This window comes from Chiloscyllium plagiosum, unplaced genomic scaffold (assembly GCF_037043375.1).
Source record: "Chiloscyllium plagiosum isolate Xiang-an unplaced genomic scaffold, Cpla_swu_hap1 HiC_scaffold_1, whole genome shotgun sequence".
In the NCBI taxonomy this organism is placed as follows: domain Eukaryota; kingdom Metazoa; phylum Chordata; class Chondrichthyes; order Orectolobiformes; family Hemiscylliidae; genus Chiloscyllium; species Chiloscyllium plagiosum.
The window spans coordinates 83,441,415-83,455,175 of NW_028270139.1; the positions used below are offsets into that span (position 1 = coordinate 83,441,415).

General features: G+C 40.9%; 1 protein-coding gene across 7 annotated transcripts in view; it reads left to right on the top strand.

Annotated features, from left to right (window-relative positions):
* Positions 1–13,761, top strand: part of pcm1 (pericentriolar material 1) — a 149,608-nt gene that overhangs the window by 56,524 nt on the left and 79,323 nt on the right. For all 7 annotated transcript variants that reach the window (XM_043689917.2, XM_087988539.1, XM_043689942.2 and 4 more), the window contains 4 exons: positions 168–388; positions 7,024–7,169; positions 12,153–12,282; positions 12,627–12,761. In XM_043689917.2, coding sequence (XP_043545852.1) covers positions 168–388; positions 7,024–7,169; positions 12,153–12,282; positions 12,627–12,761 — 632 coding nt within the window. The remainder of the gene's footprint in view (positions 1–167; positions 389–7,023; positions 7,170–12,152; positions 12,283–12,626; positions 12,762–13,761) is intronic.

Below are 13,761 nucleotides of genomic sequence, written 5' to 3' on the forward strand. Positions count from 1 at the left end.
GCATTCTGATTACTTCAAACTGAGAATAACAACATATCTGAACCCCTTTTGTTTATCTTCAATGTGTAGTTTTGTTTCGTGCGTCCAAATTGGATGCATTTTAAGTCCTTCATGTTCAAAAACTTATTGACGCAAAGCAGATTTTATTTTTGCTATTTACTATACAGGTGCCCGTTACGATGATGAAAAGGGTGAAGATAGGAATGGTGTTACAGTGCAGGAACAAGAGATCCAGGGGGAGTGTGCAAGTGAGGGCACCATATCGAGTCGAAGAAGTAGTTTTATAGAAGAAACTGACCAGGATTTTGAAATACAACAGAAAATTAACAGATTAAATGCTGCTAAACAAAAACTCAGACAATTGCAGGAACTTGTCGCCATGGTACAAGTAAGAACTTGAGATTTTGCTGTCCAGATGTACATATGGTGTTGAATATCAAAAATGTGCCAGTGTTGTGTATTTTTGTCTTCACAGTTAGAACAGGTGTAGGCCACTCAGCCCTTGGAGTCTGCCTCACCATTCTGGAACGTCGTTAAGCATCTCCATAACAGCATATTCCCACACTATTTCCACTTCAGTGGAGTTGTGAACAGTGCTGAAGGATGTTGCCAGTTAATTTGTTTGAATTTGTTTTGAACATTCTCATGATTAAGCTTCCACCGCACACTGGAGTAAAAAATTCTGAAGATGCACAACTCTGAGTGAAGAAATTCTTCTTTACTTTGATCTTCAATAGCCTGCCCCGTATCATGAGATTATGTACAGTTCAAGATGTTTCCTGTTATATGCCTCTGTTTCAAGATTAAAAGGTACGCTCAGGACATACAACAAATTGTAAAAGTACACACAAAACTATGGACAAAACTTAATCCCAAAGTGATGTATCAGTGTGTTGCACATTTAGAAAGTGACTGTTTCTTTTTAAGGCAATTTAAATTTAGCCAAATTAGGACACAACTGTGGCTTCAAATCTGAAGCTGTCTTTTATTGCCCAGACAATTTACTTTGATCCAGTTTTCTAATCAACCTGATCAGAGATGTTACTACACACCTGTGGAGCAGGTGGGACTTGAATCTGGACTCCTGCTCCAGGGGTAGGGACACTAGCACTGCACCACAAGAGGGCCCTGACAATTTGCTTTGACAATTAAACTACAAAGTGGCGTCACTTTTAGAACATAGAACATTATTGCGTAGTGCAGGCCCTTCGGCCCTCAATGTTGTGCCGACCTGTGGAATCAATCTGTAGCATATCTACCCTACACTATTCCACTTCCATCCATATGTTTATCCAATGACCATTTAAATGCCCTTAAAGTTGGCGAGTCTACTGCTGTTGCAGGCAGTGCATTCCACGCCCCTACTACTCTCTGAGTAAAGAAACTACCTCTGACATCTGTCCTATATCTATCACCCTTCAATTTAAAGCTATGTCCCCTCATGCTAGCCATCTCCATCCAAGGAAAAGGGCTCTCACTGTCCACCCTGTCTAACCCTCTGATTATCTTGAATGTCTCAATTAAGTCACCTCTCAACCCTCTTCTCTCTTAACAAAAACAGCCCCAAGTCCCTCAGCCTTTCCTCATAAGACCTTCCCTTTATACCAATCAACATCCTAATAAATCTCCTCTGAACCCTTTCCAGAGCTTCCGCATCCTTCCCATAATGCAGTGACCAGAACAATACGCAATACTCAAGTACAGCCGCACCAGAGTTTGTACAGCTGCAACATGACCTCATGGCTCCGAAACTCAATCCCTCTACCAATACAAGCTAACACACTGTATGCCTTCTTAACAATCCTATCAACCTGGATGGCAACTTTCAGGCATCTGTGTACATGGACACCGAGATCTCTCTGCTCATCTGCACTGCCGATAATCTTACCAGTAGCCCAGTATTCTTTATTCCTGTTGCTCTTCCAAAGTGAATGTCCTCACACTTTTCCGCATTAAACTCCATTTGCCATCTCTCAGTCCAGCTCTGCAGTTTATGTATGTCCCTCTGTAACTTGAAACATCCTTCAGCACTGTTCACAGATCCACTGACCTTAGTGTCACCTGCAAGTTTACTTAACCCATCCTTCTACATGCTCATCTAGGTTAGATTAGATTCCCTACAGTATGGAAACAGGCCCTTTGGCGCAACAAGTCCACACCAGCCTTCTGAAGAGTAACCCACCCAGACCCATTCCCCTACATTTACCCTTGACTAACACACCTAACACTATGGACAATTTAGCATGGCCAATTCACCTCACCTGCACATCTTTGGATTGTGGGAGGAAACCCACTCAGGCATGTGGAGAATGTGCAAACTCCACACAGACAGTTGCCAGAGGCTGGAATTGAACCCTGGTCCCTGGCGCTGTGAGGCAGCAGTGCTAACCACTGAGCCACCGTGCTCGGTCATTTATAAAAATGACCAACAGCCCAATGGCCCCGAATCAGATCCTTGCAGTATACCACTAGGAACTGAACTCCAGGATGAACATTTCCCATCAACCATCACACTCTGTCTTCATTCAGCTAGCCAATTTCTGATCCAAACCACTAAATCACCCTCAATTCCATGCCTCCGTATTTTGTGCAATAGCCTATCATGGTGAACCTTATCAAACACCTTACTGAAATTCATATACACCACATCAACTGCTTCACCCTCATCCATCTGTTTGGTCACCATCTCAAAGAACTCAAAGTTTGTGAGACACGGCCTATCCTTCACTAATCTGTGTTGACTACCCCATATCAACCTATTCCTCTCTAGATGATTATAAATCCTATCTCTTAGAACCTTTTCGAACACTTTACCCACAACCGAAATAAGGCTCACTGGTCTTTAATTACCAGGGTTGTCTCTCCTCCCCTTCTTGAACAATGGGGCAGTGTTTGCTATCCTCCAGTCTTCTGGCACTATTCCTGTCGACAATGACGACATAATGATTAAAGCCAAAGGCTCTGCATTCTCCTCCCTGGCTTCCCAGAGAATCCTAGGATAGGTCCCATCTGGCTGAGGGGATTTATCTATTTTCATCTATTGCTAACGCCGCTTCCTTGTGAACCTCAACCCCACCTCGTCTAGTAGCCTGTATCTCTATTTTGACAACATTGTCTTTTTCCAGTGTGAATACTGAAGAAAAATATTCATTTTGTGCTTCCCCGATCTCCTCGGACTCCACACACAACTTCCCACTACTATCCTTGATTGGCCCGAATCTTTCTCTAGTCATTGTTTTTATTCCTGATATACCGAGAGAAAGCTTTAGGATTTTCCTTGATCGTATCTGCTTACAATGTTTCATGTCCCCCCAGTCTTTTCTTAGCTCTCTCTTTAGGTCATTCCTGGCTAACATATAACTCTGAAGTGCCCTAACTGTGCCTTCACGTCTCATCCTAAAATAAGCTGCCTCCTTCCCCTTGACAAGAGATTCAATTTCTTAGTAAACCATGGCTCCCTTGCTTGACCATTTCCTCCCTGCCTGACAGGTACATGCTTATCAAGGACACGCAGTAGCTGTTCCTTGAATATGCTCCACATTTCAATTGTGCCCATCCCCTGTGGTTTCCTTCCCCATCCTATGCATCCTAAAACTTGCCTAATTGCATCATAATCGCCTTTCCCCCAGCAATAACTCTTGCCTTGCGGTATATACCTATCCCTTCCAACTCTAAAATAAACATAACTGAATCGTTGTCACTATCATCAAAGTGTTCACCTACCTCCAAATCGAACACCTGGCCAGGTTCATTACCCAGTACCAAATTCAATGTGGCCCTTTGTTGACCTGTCTGTACACTGTCAGGAAACCATCCTGCACACATTGGACAAAAGCTGACCCATCGACAATACATGAACTACAGTATTTCTGTAAATATTTGGAAAGTTAAAGTCCTCCATAACAACTACCCTGTTACTCTTGCCCCTATCCAGAATTATCATTACTATCCTTTCCTCTACATCTCTGGAACTATTTGGAGACCTACAGAAAACTCCCAACAAGATGACCTCTCCTTTCTAACCTGAGCCCACACTACCTCAGTAGATGAGTCCTCAAATGTCCTTTCTAACACCGTATTACTGTCCTTGACTAACAATGCCACATCTCCCCCTCTTTTACCATCTTCTCTGTTCTTACCGAAACATCTAAATCCTGGAACCTGCAACGACCATTCCTGGTCCTGCTCTATCCATGTCTTAGAAATGGCCACAACATTGAAGTCCTGGGTACCAACACATGCAGCAAGTTCGCCCACCTTATTCCAATGCTCCTGGCGTTGAAGTCAACACTTCAAACCACCTTCCTGCTTGCCAGTGAAATCTAATTTCTGACCTTAGTACTTTAAACCTCCTAGACACTGGAACTACAATTTAGGTTCCCGTCCCCCTGCTGAATTAGTTTAAACCTTCCTGAAGAGCGTTAGCAAATATCCCCCCCCCCCCCCCCCAGGATATTGATATCCCTCTGGTCAGGTGCAGACCATCCTGTTTGTTGAGGTCCCACCTACCCCAAATTTATTTTGTAATCACGTCATAGTAGTAATTAAATGTATCATCTACTTGAAATCGAATTCATGGGTAAAGCGATGTGCGCATTCCCAGCACATGGAGTAATAATTTTTTCTGTATTCATTTTGTGTGATGTCGGTGTCACTGGGTGAATCTGCATTTATAGCCTGTCACTAGTTGCCCGTGAGAAGGTGGTGGTGAGTTGCCTTCTTGAATCGTTGCAATTCACCTGCTGTGAGTTGACCCACAATGCTATTCGGGAGGGAATTTGATGATTTTGACCCAGCAACAAGGAAGGAACGCTGATATATTTTCAAGTCAGGATGGTGAGTGGCTTGGAGGGGAACTTGAAGATGGTGATGTTCACATATACCCTTGTCCTTCTAGATGGAAATGGTTGTGGGTTTGAAAGGTGCTGTCTGAGGATGTTTAGTTAATTTCTACAGTGCATCTTGTAGATGGGACAAGGGTTGCTACTGATTATCGGTGGTAGAGGGAGCAGATGCTTGTGGGTACAGTGCCAGTCAAGCAGGCTGCTTTGTCTTGGATGGTTTCAAGCTTCTTGACTTGTTGGGCTGCACTCATCCAGGCAATTGGGAGTATTCCATCACACTCCTGACATGTGCCTTGTAGATAGTGGTCAGGCTTTGGCAGTCGGGAGATGAGTTACTCTCTGCAATGTTCCTAGCTTCTGACCTGCTCTTGTAGCCATTGTGTTAATGTGAGTCCAGTTGACTTTCTGATCAATGATAATTCCCAGGATGTCGATATTGGGGACTGCAATGATGGTAACACCATTGAATGTCAAGGGGTAGTAGTTAGTTTGTTTCTTATTGGTGATGGTCATAGTCTGGCATTTGTGTGTTGCGAATGTTACGTACCACTTGTCAGCCCAAGTCTAGATATTGTCCAGATCTTGTTGCATTTGAACGCTGATTGATTCAGTGAACGGTGCTGAACATTGTGCAATCATCAGTGAACATCCCCACTTCTGATTTTATGATGCAACGACAGTCATTGGTGAAGAAGCTAAAGATGATTGAGCCTAGGACACTACCATGACAAACATCCTGTGAGATGACTGATCTCCAACAACCATAGCCATCTTCGTTTGTGCCAGGCATGACATTAACCAGTACAGAGTTTGATACCCATTGATTCCAGTTTTGCTAGGACTCCTTTATGCCATACTCAGTTGAATGCAGCCTTGATGTCAAGGGCTGTCACTCTCACCTCATCTTTGGAACTCAGCTCTTTTGTCCATGTTTGAGCCAACGGCTGTAATGAGGTTAGGAGCTGAGTGGCCCTGGCAGAACCCAACTGGGCATCACTTTACTGATGACTGAGAGTAGACTGATTGGGGCGGTAATAGGCTGGGTTGGAATTGTTCTGCTTTCTGTGTACTGGACATAGCTGGGAAATTTTCCACATTGTTGGGTAGATGCCACTATTGTAACTACTGGAACAGCTTGGCTAAAGGAGCGACATGTTCTGGAGCACAGGTCTTCAGTACGATTGCCAAAATGTTGGCAGGTCCTGTAGCCTTTGTAGAATCCAGTGCCTTTAACAAGTCTTGATATCACATGGAGTGAATTGAATTGGCTAAAGACTGGTATTTGTAATGCTGGGGACCATCCACTTGGCTCTTCTGGCTGAAAGTTGCTGTGAAGGCTTCAGCCTTATCTTTTACACTGATGTGCTGGGCGCTGCTATCATTGAGGAAGGGAATATTTGTGGAGCATCTTGTCCAGTGAGTTGTTTAATTGTGCACCATCATTGACGACTGGGTGTGACAGGACCGCAGAGCTTAGATCTGATCTGTTGGTTGTAGGATTGCTTAGCTCTATCTGTCACTTGCTGCTTATGCTGTTTGGCATGCAAGTAGTCCTGTTTGGGAGCTTCACCAGGTTGACACCTCATCTACATGTATGTCTGATGCTGCTCTTGGCATACCTCCTGCACTCTCCATTGAACCAGGCATGATGGTCATGGTTGAGTGGGGGATATGCCAGGCCATGAGACTACAGATTGTGCTGGAATATAACTCTGCTGTTGATAGCCCACAGCGCCTCCTGGATGTCCAGTCTTGAGTTGCTGTCTGTTTGAATTCTGTCACATTTGGCATTGTGATAGTGCCACACAACATGATGGAGATTATTCTCAATGTGAAGGTGGGACTTCATCTCCACAAAGACTGTGTGCAATGGTAACTCTTACTGATAATGTCATGGACAGATGCATCTGCAGCTGGCAGAAATGTTAAGGATGAGATCAAGTTATGTTTTTCATTCCTGTTTGTTTTCTCACCGCTTGCCACCAACCCAGTCTAGGTGTGATGTCCTTTCGGAGCTGACCAGTTCGATCAGTAGTAATTAAGAATTCAACATCTGTTTGACAGAAGTCTTGCCTGGGGATGAACACATTGTTTTCGCTTTAATTGCCACAGTTGCTCCTTGAAAGGGTTTGGAGTAAAAGTGTCCAGAGCATGATATATCCAATCATTCTCATTGCAGGAAGTCCCAGATGCAACTGATATTGATATTTCTAACTTACCTGACTTCTCATTAATTGAGGAGGATCAGCACAGACAGCAACCAAACAATACTAGAACAAATGCATCAAGAAGTTCAAAGGAAGTGTCACTGGATGAAGAAAAAAGGTACTTTTTTTTCATTCAAGTAGAGCAGACTTTCTACTCAAAGTAATGGCAAATCTTATAGTCACTGTCACTGTATCTATTGTGCTAAACTGGCTCATTGGTAGCAACCTTTCTTTTTGAATTAGATTAATTTTTGAGAGTTTGAGTTCAACATTTTTTCGGTTTATTCAGTGTAAATGGGGCATTAAATTTTAATCTGTTAGCTCAAATTAACTTTGAAGATCTCATATTATGAGATGAGTAAAATGTATTTTTGAATGTCCTGGTGATGTCTCAATGTTACTTTGTGCAATTTGTAATTTGATTGTACTAACAAAAGGAGACATCACCAGGACATTCAAAAACACATTTTACTCATCTAGTAATATGAGATCTTCAAAGTTAATTTGAGCTACCAGATTAAAATTGAATGCCCCATTTACACTGAATAAGCAGACAAAATGTTGAACTCAAACTCTGAAAAATCAATCATCTAACTCGAAAAAGCAAGGTTGCTACCAATGAGCCAATTTAGCACAATAGGTATAGTGACTAAAAGATTGCTGATACAATTATGTAAGAAATAAGAGCAGGAGTTGCCTATTGACCTCTTAAGCCTGCTTTATTATTCATTAAAATAATGGCAAATATGATTGTGACCCTAACTTCTCTTTCCTGCTTACCGTAAAATCATTGCCTCCTCTGCAGATCAAAAATGTGCTAACTCTGTCTTGAATAATTCAATGACTTTAACATAGCTCCTCTCTGGAGAGGTGACTTGCAACGATTAACAGTTTGAGAAGAAATTCCTTCTTTCTCCTTAGAGAAGGGAAGGTTGAAAGGAGATTTAGAGGAATGATTTTTTAAAAAATGAGGGACTAGACCAAGTAAAACTGTTCCAATTAACATAAAGCTGAAGAATTTGAGAACACTGAATCTTGATAAAGGAACAAGATTGATGTGGATCAAGAATATGCACCCTAAAAGTGTTGTGGCAACAGCTGCAATTAGAGTTTTTTAAAAAGGAATTGAGTAAGATTTCAAGAGAAAGTTTGCAGTGCAGCAGAGAAGGCATGGAAAGTTGGGACTTAGAGTTGCTCTTGCAGAACTGGCATTGAATTCATGAATTCAGTGGTTTCCTGGATTGTAACTGTTCTACTAATCAATGATCCTGATCCGCAAAAGGTAAAAGCATTAAAATTAATGTAGTACAGATTCTCGAAATTTCTGAGATGAGCAGGAAAATGTTTGTTGGCTCAATTCCCTCAATTATTGAAAATGGTCCCTCTGAACCATTTCTGCGACCCAGAATATGATCAGTTAGGTCATGACACTGTGACCTCAGTGAGGTGGGCTCATTACCAATTATTGTAAGGAATGCATAATCAATCTTTAAATACCTTATCAGGGTAATGGACATTAACTGATGTCATCTTCCAGTGTCTCCTGACTAGTTCCTTCAGGTGTAAATTATCCATGGGCACATCCTCTTCATTGTAGTCTATTATTGTTACTTATGATTTCCTCTTAATATTAGATATAGTATGATGTTGTCTTTGACCATCTGCTTAAGGCAGGGAGCTATATGCTGTCACGTTCTTATGATTGAGACGATGAGGTTATTGTCTGTTGTGGCTTAATTGGTCCAAGTCCTCATTGAACCAAATTTCTTTAGTGAATGTTTACGTTAGAGACCAACTGCTCTGATGTTTTTCTATCTGTTGTGCATTGAATGAGTTTTTAAGGGAAAGGATATAGTGAAAAAAAAATTGCCAATTTCTAAGTTCTGTATAACCAATACAGAAGATAACAAAACAGTGCAAGAATAGATAATAATTAAATGATACAGGTCGTGTATCAAGATTAAGATAACCATTGAGTTTTAAGTAGTAAAATTCAGAAGGATTCTACAATTACAAATTTAGACGCGCCCACTGATATTGAAATTATTCACACCGAAATTACATTTAGCCAAATCTAAAATAGCTTCTCTTTTAATACATTATGAATTAAAACAAAGTCACTGCAGAACACTGCTGTTGTATTTTTTAATTTTTTAATACGGGGCGGCACGGTGGCACAGTGGTTAGCACTGCTGCCTCACAGCGCCAGAGACCCAGGTTCAATTCCCGCCTTGGGTGACTGACTGTGTGGAGTTTGCACATTCTCCCTGTGTCTGCGTGGGTTTCCTCCGGGTGCTCCGGTTTCCTCCCACAGTCCAAAAATGTGCAGGTCAGGTGAATTGGCCATTCTAAATTGCCCGTAGTGTTAGGTGCAGGGGTAAATATAGGGGAATGGGTCTGGGTGGGTTGCGCTTCGGCGGGTCGGTGTGGACTTGTTGGGCCGAAGGGCCTGTTTTCACACTGTAAGTAATCTAATCTAATCTAATCTAAAAAACACCAACTTTTTTTGATAAGGTTTTAATAAGCTGGGAAGACAAATTTGCCTCTTTACCCTTGAAGGTTTTGAGTTCTCACTATCTGTTTCTGTTAAATGGAAATAAGCTTAACAGGGGTGTCAGGCATTTGACCGATATCCTATAACACAAGTGAGGGAAGTTATAGGCCATGGGTTAAAAGGGTCAATAGAAATATGGTTTCAAAATTAGTTGAGGGATAGGAAACAGAGTAATTGTCAACTAGTATTTTCGGGTTGGAGGAAAATTTGTAGATGAGTTCCCCAGTGATTGATATTGGGACCATTGCTTTCTGTTCTATAAATTAATCTGGATTGTGTTGTGCAGAGGACAGTTTTAATGTTTGCTGGTGATCCTAACTTTGGAAGAATTGTGAACTGACAACAATGTAGAACTCCAAAAGAACGGTGACAAGTTGATGTGCTCATTAGATGGGTGCAAGTGATTTCAATGTAAAGACATGTGAGGTGATCAATTTCGGTATAAAGAACACTCGAATGACAACATAAAACAGATAGTACAATTCTAAAGAAGATGCAGGAGCAAAAAGAGCTGGGTGTATATGTACAAGGTCATTGAAGATGACAGGGCAAGTGGAGAGATTAGTAAGTAAAGCATACTGTATCCTTTTATTAAAAAGGAGCACAGAGTACAGGAGTGAAGAGATGCTGATGAACCTGTATAAAATGCTTATTGGACCTTAGATGGAGTCCAATGTTCAAGTTGACAGATTATTGGAAGAATGTTTATGCATTGAAGGGAGTGCAGAAAGGATTTATGAGAATGATTCCAGAGATGAGAACAGTAATGAGGATAGATTGAAGAAGGCTGAGGGGATATTTCACTTTCAAAATCAAGAGCAGGCTGAATACAATTGATAAGGAGAAATTCTTCCTGTTTGTAAAAGGAACAAGAAAGAGAGCACATATTTTCAAGTGATTTGCAACAGAAGCAAGGATGATATGAGAACTTTCTTTTCACTTGGTGAGTAGTGAAGGTATGGAATGTTCTACGTAGAAGAGGTAGGTTGCATTGAGGCATTCAAGAGGGCATTGGACAATTACTTGAATAAAGAAATGTGCAAGGATATGGGGAAAAAGCAGGAGATTGATGATGGTCATTGGAAAAGACAGTGCAGGCACTATGGGCCAAATGGTGGCCTCCTGTGTTGTAATTTCTGTGATTTCGTGATAGTGTGTTTTATTCTTTCTGTTTCCCTGGTATGTTTCTTTGTCAAGTAAGGCTAAATGAGTCACCTCATATTAAAAGTACTAAAATGTATATCTGTTATAGTTTAGCAGAATAATATGAAATTAATCAATGAATATATTTTGTGAAAGTATCTAAAACTAAATGAATAATGAAATGTTAATTTCTACTCGTCAAATTCTACTAGTCCTAATAGTGGACAGAAATGGGCAGATGGAATAGCGTTTTGGAAAATATTAAGTTATTCACGTAGGTGGGGAAAATGGAATGACAGACTATTATCTCAGTGGAGAATGACTGCACAGTTCTGAGTTGCAGTGGGATTTATGTGTTCTGGTGCATGAGTCCTAAAACGTTACTGGCAGGTGCAGCATGTAATCAAGAAGGCTAATGGAATGCTATGCTTTATAACAAAAGGGATTGAACATCCAAGTAAGGATGGTGAGCTTAGTTATGCAGGGAATTAGTGAGACCATGTCTAGAATACTGTGTGCATTTTAGATCTCTTTATTTAAGGAAATATGTCAATGTATTGGGGGCCGTTCAGAGGAGGTTTATTAGGTTGATACCTGGAATGTACAGGTTCTCTTCTGAGAATATGTTAGCCAGGCTGGGCTTGTTTCCTTGAAGTTTAGAATCGTAAGTGGTGTGTAAATCCTGAATGATCTTGACAAGATGGACCTCTAATACATTAATACCAAATTCAAGGCACTGTTTCAGAATTAGCGATTATCATTTCAGGATAGATATGTGAAGACAGTTTTCTTTTCTCTGGGGATTTTTTGACTTTGTAACTCTGACTCAGATGGTGGAGGCGGGATCATTAAATACTTTTAAGACGGAGGTGATTAAATTCTTGTTAGGCCAGGAAATTGAAACTCATCAGAGGGTAGATCGAATGTTTATTTCCAAACATGAACAGATTTGCCATGAGTTGAATGGTCTACTCCTATTTTGAATGTTTGTATGTATGTTCTGCGCCTCCGAGAAATCACGTTGGAGGGTTTGTTACTGCCAAATGTGCACTCTCATTTTTAGTTTTCTTATCTTATTTGCCCGTCTTTGAGTTTTCCCATAATATTGAAGTAAAATAATCTATTAACATGAGTAGATATAATTTCCCATCAGTCTTTTTTAAAAATGTCAAGAAAGATGTCATTATGAATAATAACATCAATGTTTTACCAAAATAATTGTCTCAACTTGTGCTTGCTGTCAATCTCTTAGTTTAGAACTACATTTGATCTTGTAGCATTTTGTTTTATTTGGGGCAATTTCTGAATTTAGCTTTGGGATATATGATCATGGTTTTACTTCTAGTAACTATAAAAGGTGGTATTGATTGAATTTTTTTCTAATTTCTTCTAATCCTGTAATAGAGAGAAGTTTTATGAGGCAAAACTTCAGCAACAACAACAAGAGTTGAAGCAATTACAAGAAGAAAGAAAAAGGTTGATGGAAATTCAAGAGAAGATTAGGCATCTGCAGAAATCATGCCCTGATCTGCAGGTGGTTTTAAGTTTGATTTCTTTAAATAAAATTTGGAACAGGCACAAATCTCTACTTTTATCAGATATGATGCATTTCAGAAATATGTTAATATTTTTCTTAAAATTACTTGTGCTTTTAACTTCTTTACTTTACTTTCATATCACTTCAAGAACAGAGATCGATAAATTAAACTCTAGTTAATGACTTGACAAGTAATAGGTGAATTTTTTAAAAAAAATCATGTTTTGTTCAAAACTTGCATAGAAAGTAAATGTTCACATATTTCAAATGAAAGTTAATACATTGCGAGGGATCTTACTGATTAGTGCTGTGTATTACATATAAACTTTGTTCACTTGCAGTTGTCAACATCTTGTGCAGGAAACTTGTCAAAAATAAAAGTTCCCATTGTTACGTCTACCCCAGCGATCAGTGGTCAGACTGCAACAGCAAAAGCTCTACCTGACCCAGTTGCGGCTCCACCCCCTGATAGTGAGGTAAAGAACAACTATTAATATATTATATTTCTTTATGCAGGTACTTTATTTGTGCAGCATTTGTTCGACAAGGAATGATTTACCATAAATGTGCTCAGTTATTCCTTTTAGTTAGAAAACATATCATGACCTTTATAGAACATTATAGCTGCAGAGTTGGAAGCAGGTGAGAAATGGTGAGCACACCGTTGCACCCGGTGTGGTTCCCTCTACATCGGGAAGACAGGATGCCTTCTTGCGCAACATCTCTGGGACACCCACACCCATCAACCCCACCGCCCCATGGCTGAACATTTCAACTCCCCCTCCCACTCTGTTGAGGACATGCAGGCCCTGGGCTGCCTCCACCGCCAAACTATTACTACCTGACGCTTGGAGGAAGAACGCCTCATATTCCACCTTGGGAACCTGCAACCACACAGGATAGATGTGGATTTCAACAGCTTCCTCATTTTCTCTCCACCACATCATCCCAGTCCCAAACCTCCAACTCGGCACCGCCTTCCTGACCTGTCCGTCGCTCTCCTCTCTGATCTATCACCTTCTCCCTCACCTTCATCCACCTATTGCTTTCCCAGCCACCTTCCCCCAAGCCCACCCCCCTCCCAATTATCTCTCAGCTCTGACCCAGAAGCCTAATTCCTGATGAAGGGTTTGTGCCTGCACAGTTGATTCTTCTGCTCCTCTGATGTGGTCTGACCTGCTGTGCTTTTCCAGCAACACATTCTCCAGGATCTGCAGTCCTCACTTTCTCCTCCCTGAGAATTCAAATAGTCATGAAAGGTTGGTTTTTGAAGAACTTTTCAAGTTGTTGAGAGAGAGGGCATCAGTCAACAGTATTTAGGAAACAATTCTCATGGTTGTTATTGTGCCAAAACTGAGTGAGGATGGTAGGGAATACACTGTACACCAATGCTACAATACAAGAATGTGTTCTAGCCAGTTGATTGGAGAAGATGACAGAGGTGAGCAGGGAATTAAACCATTGAATGTGAAAAAT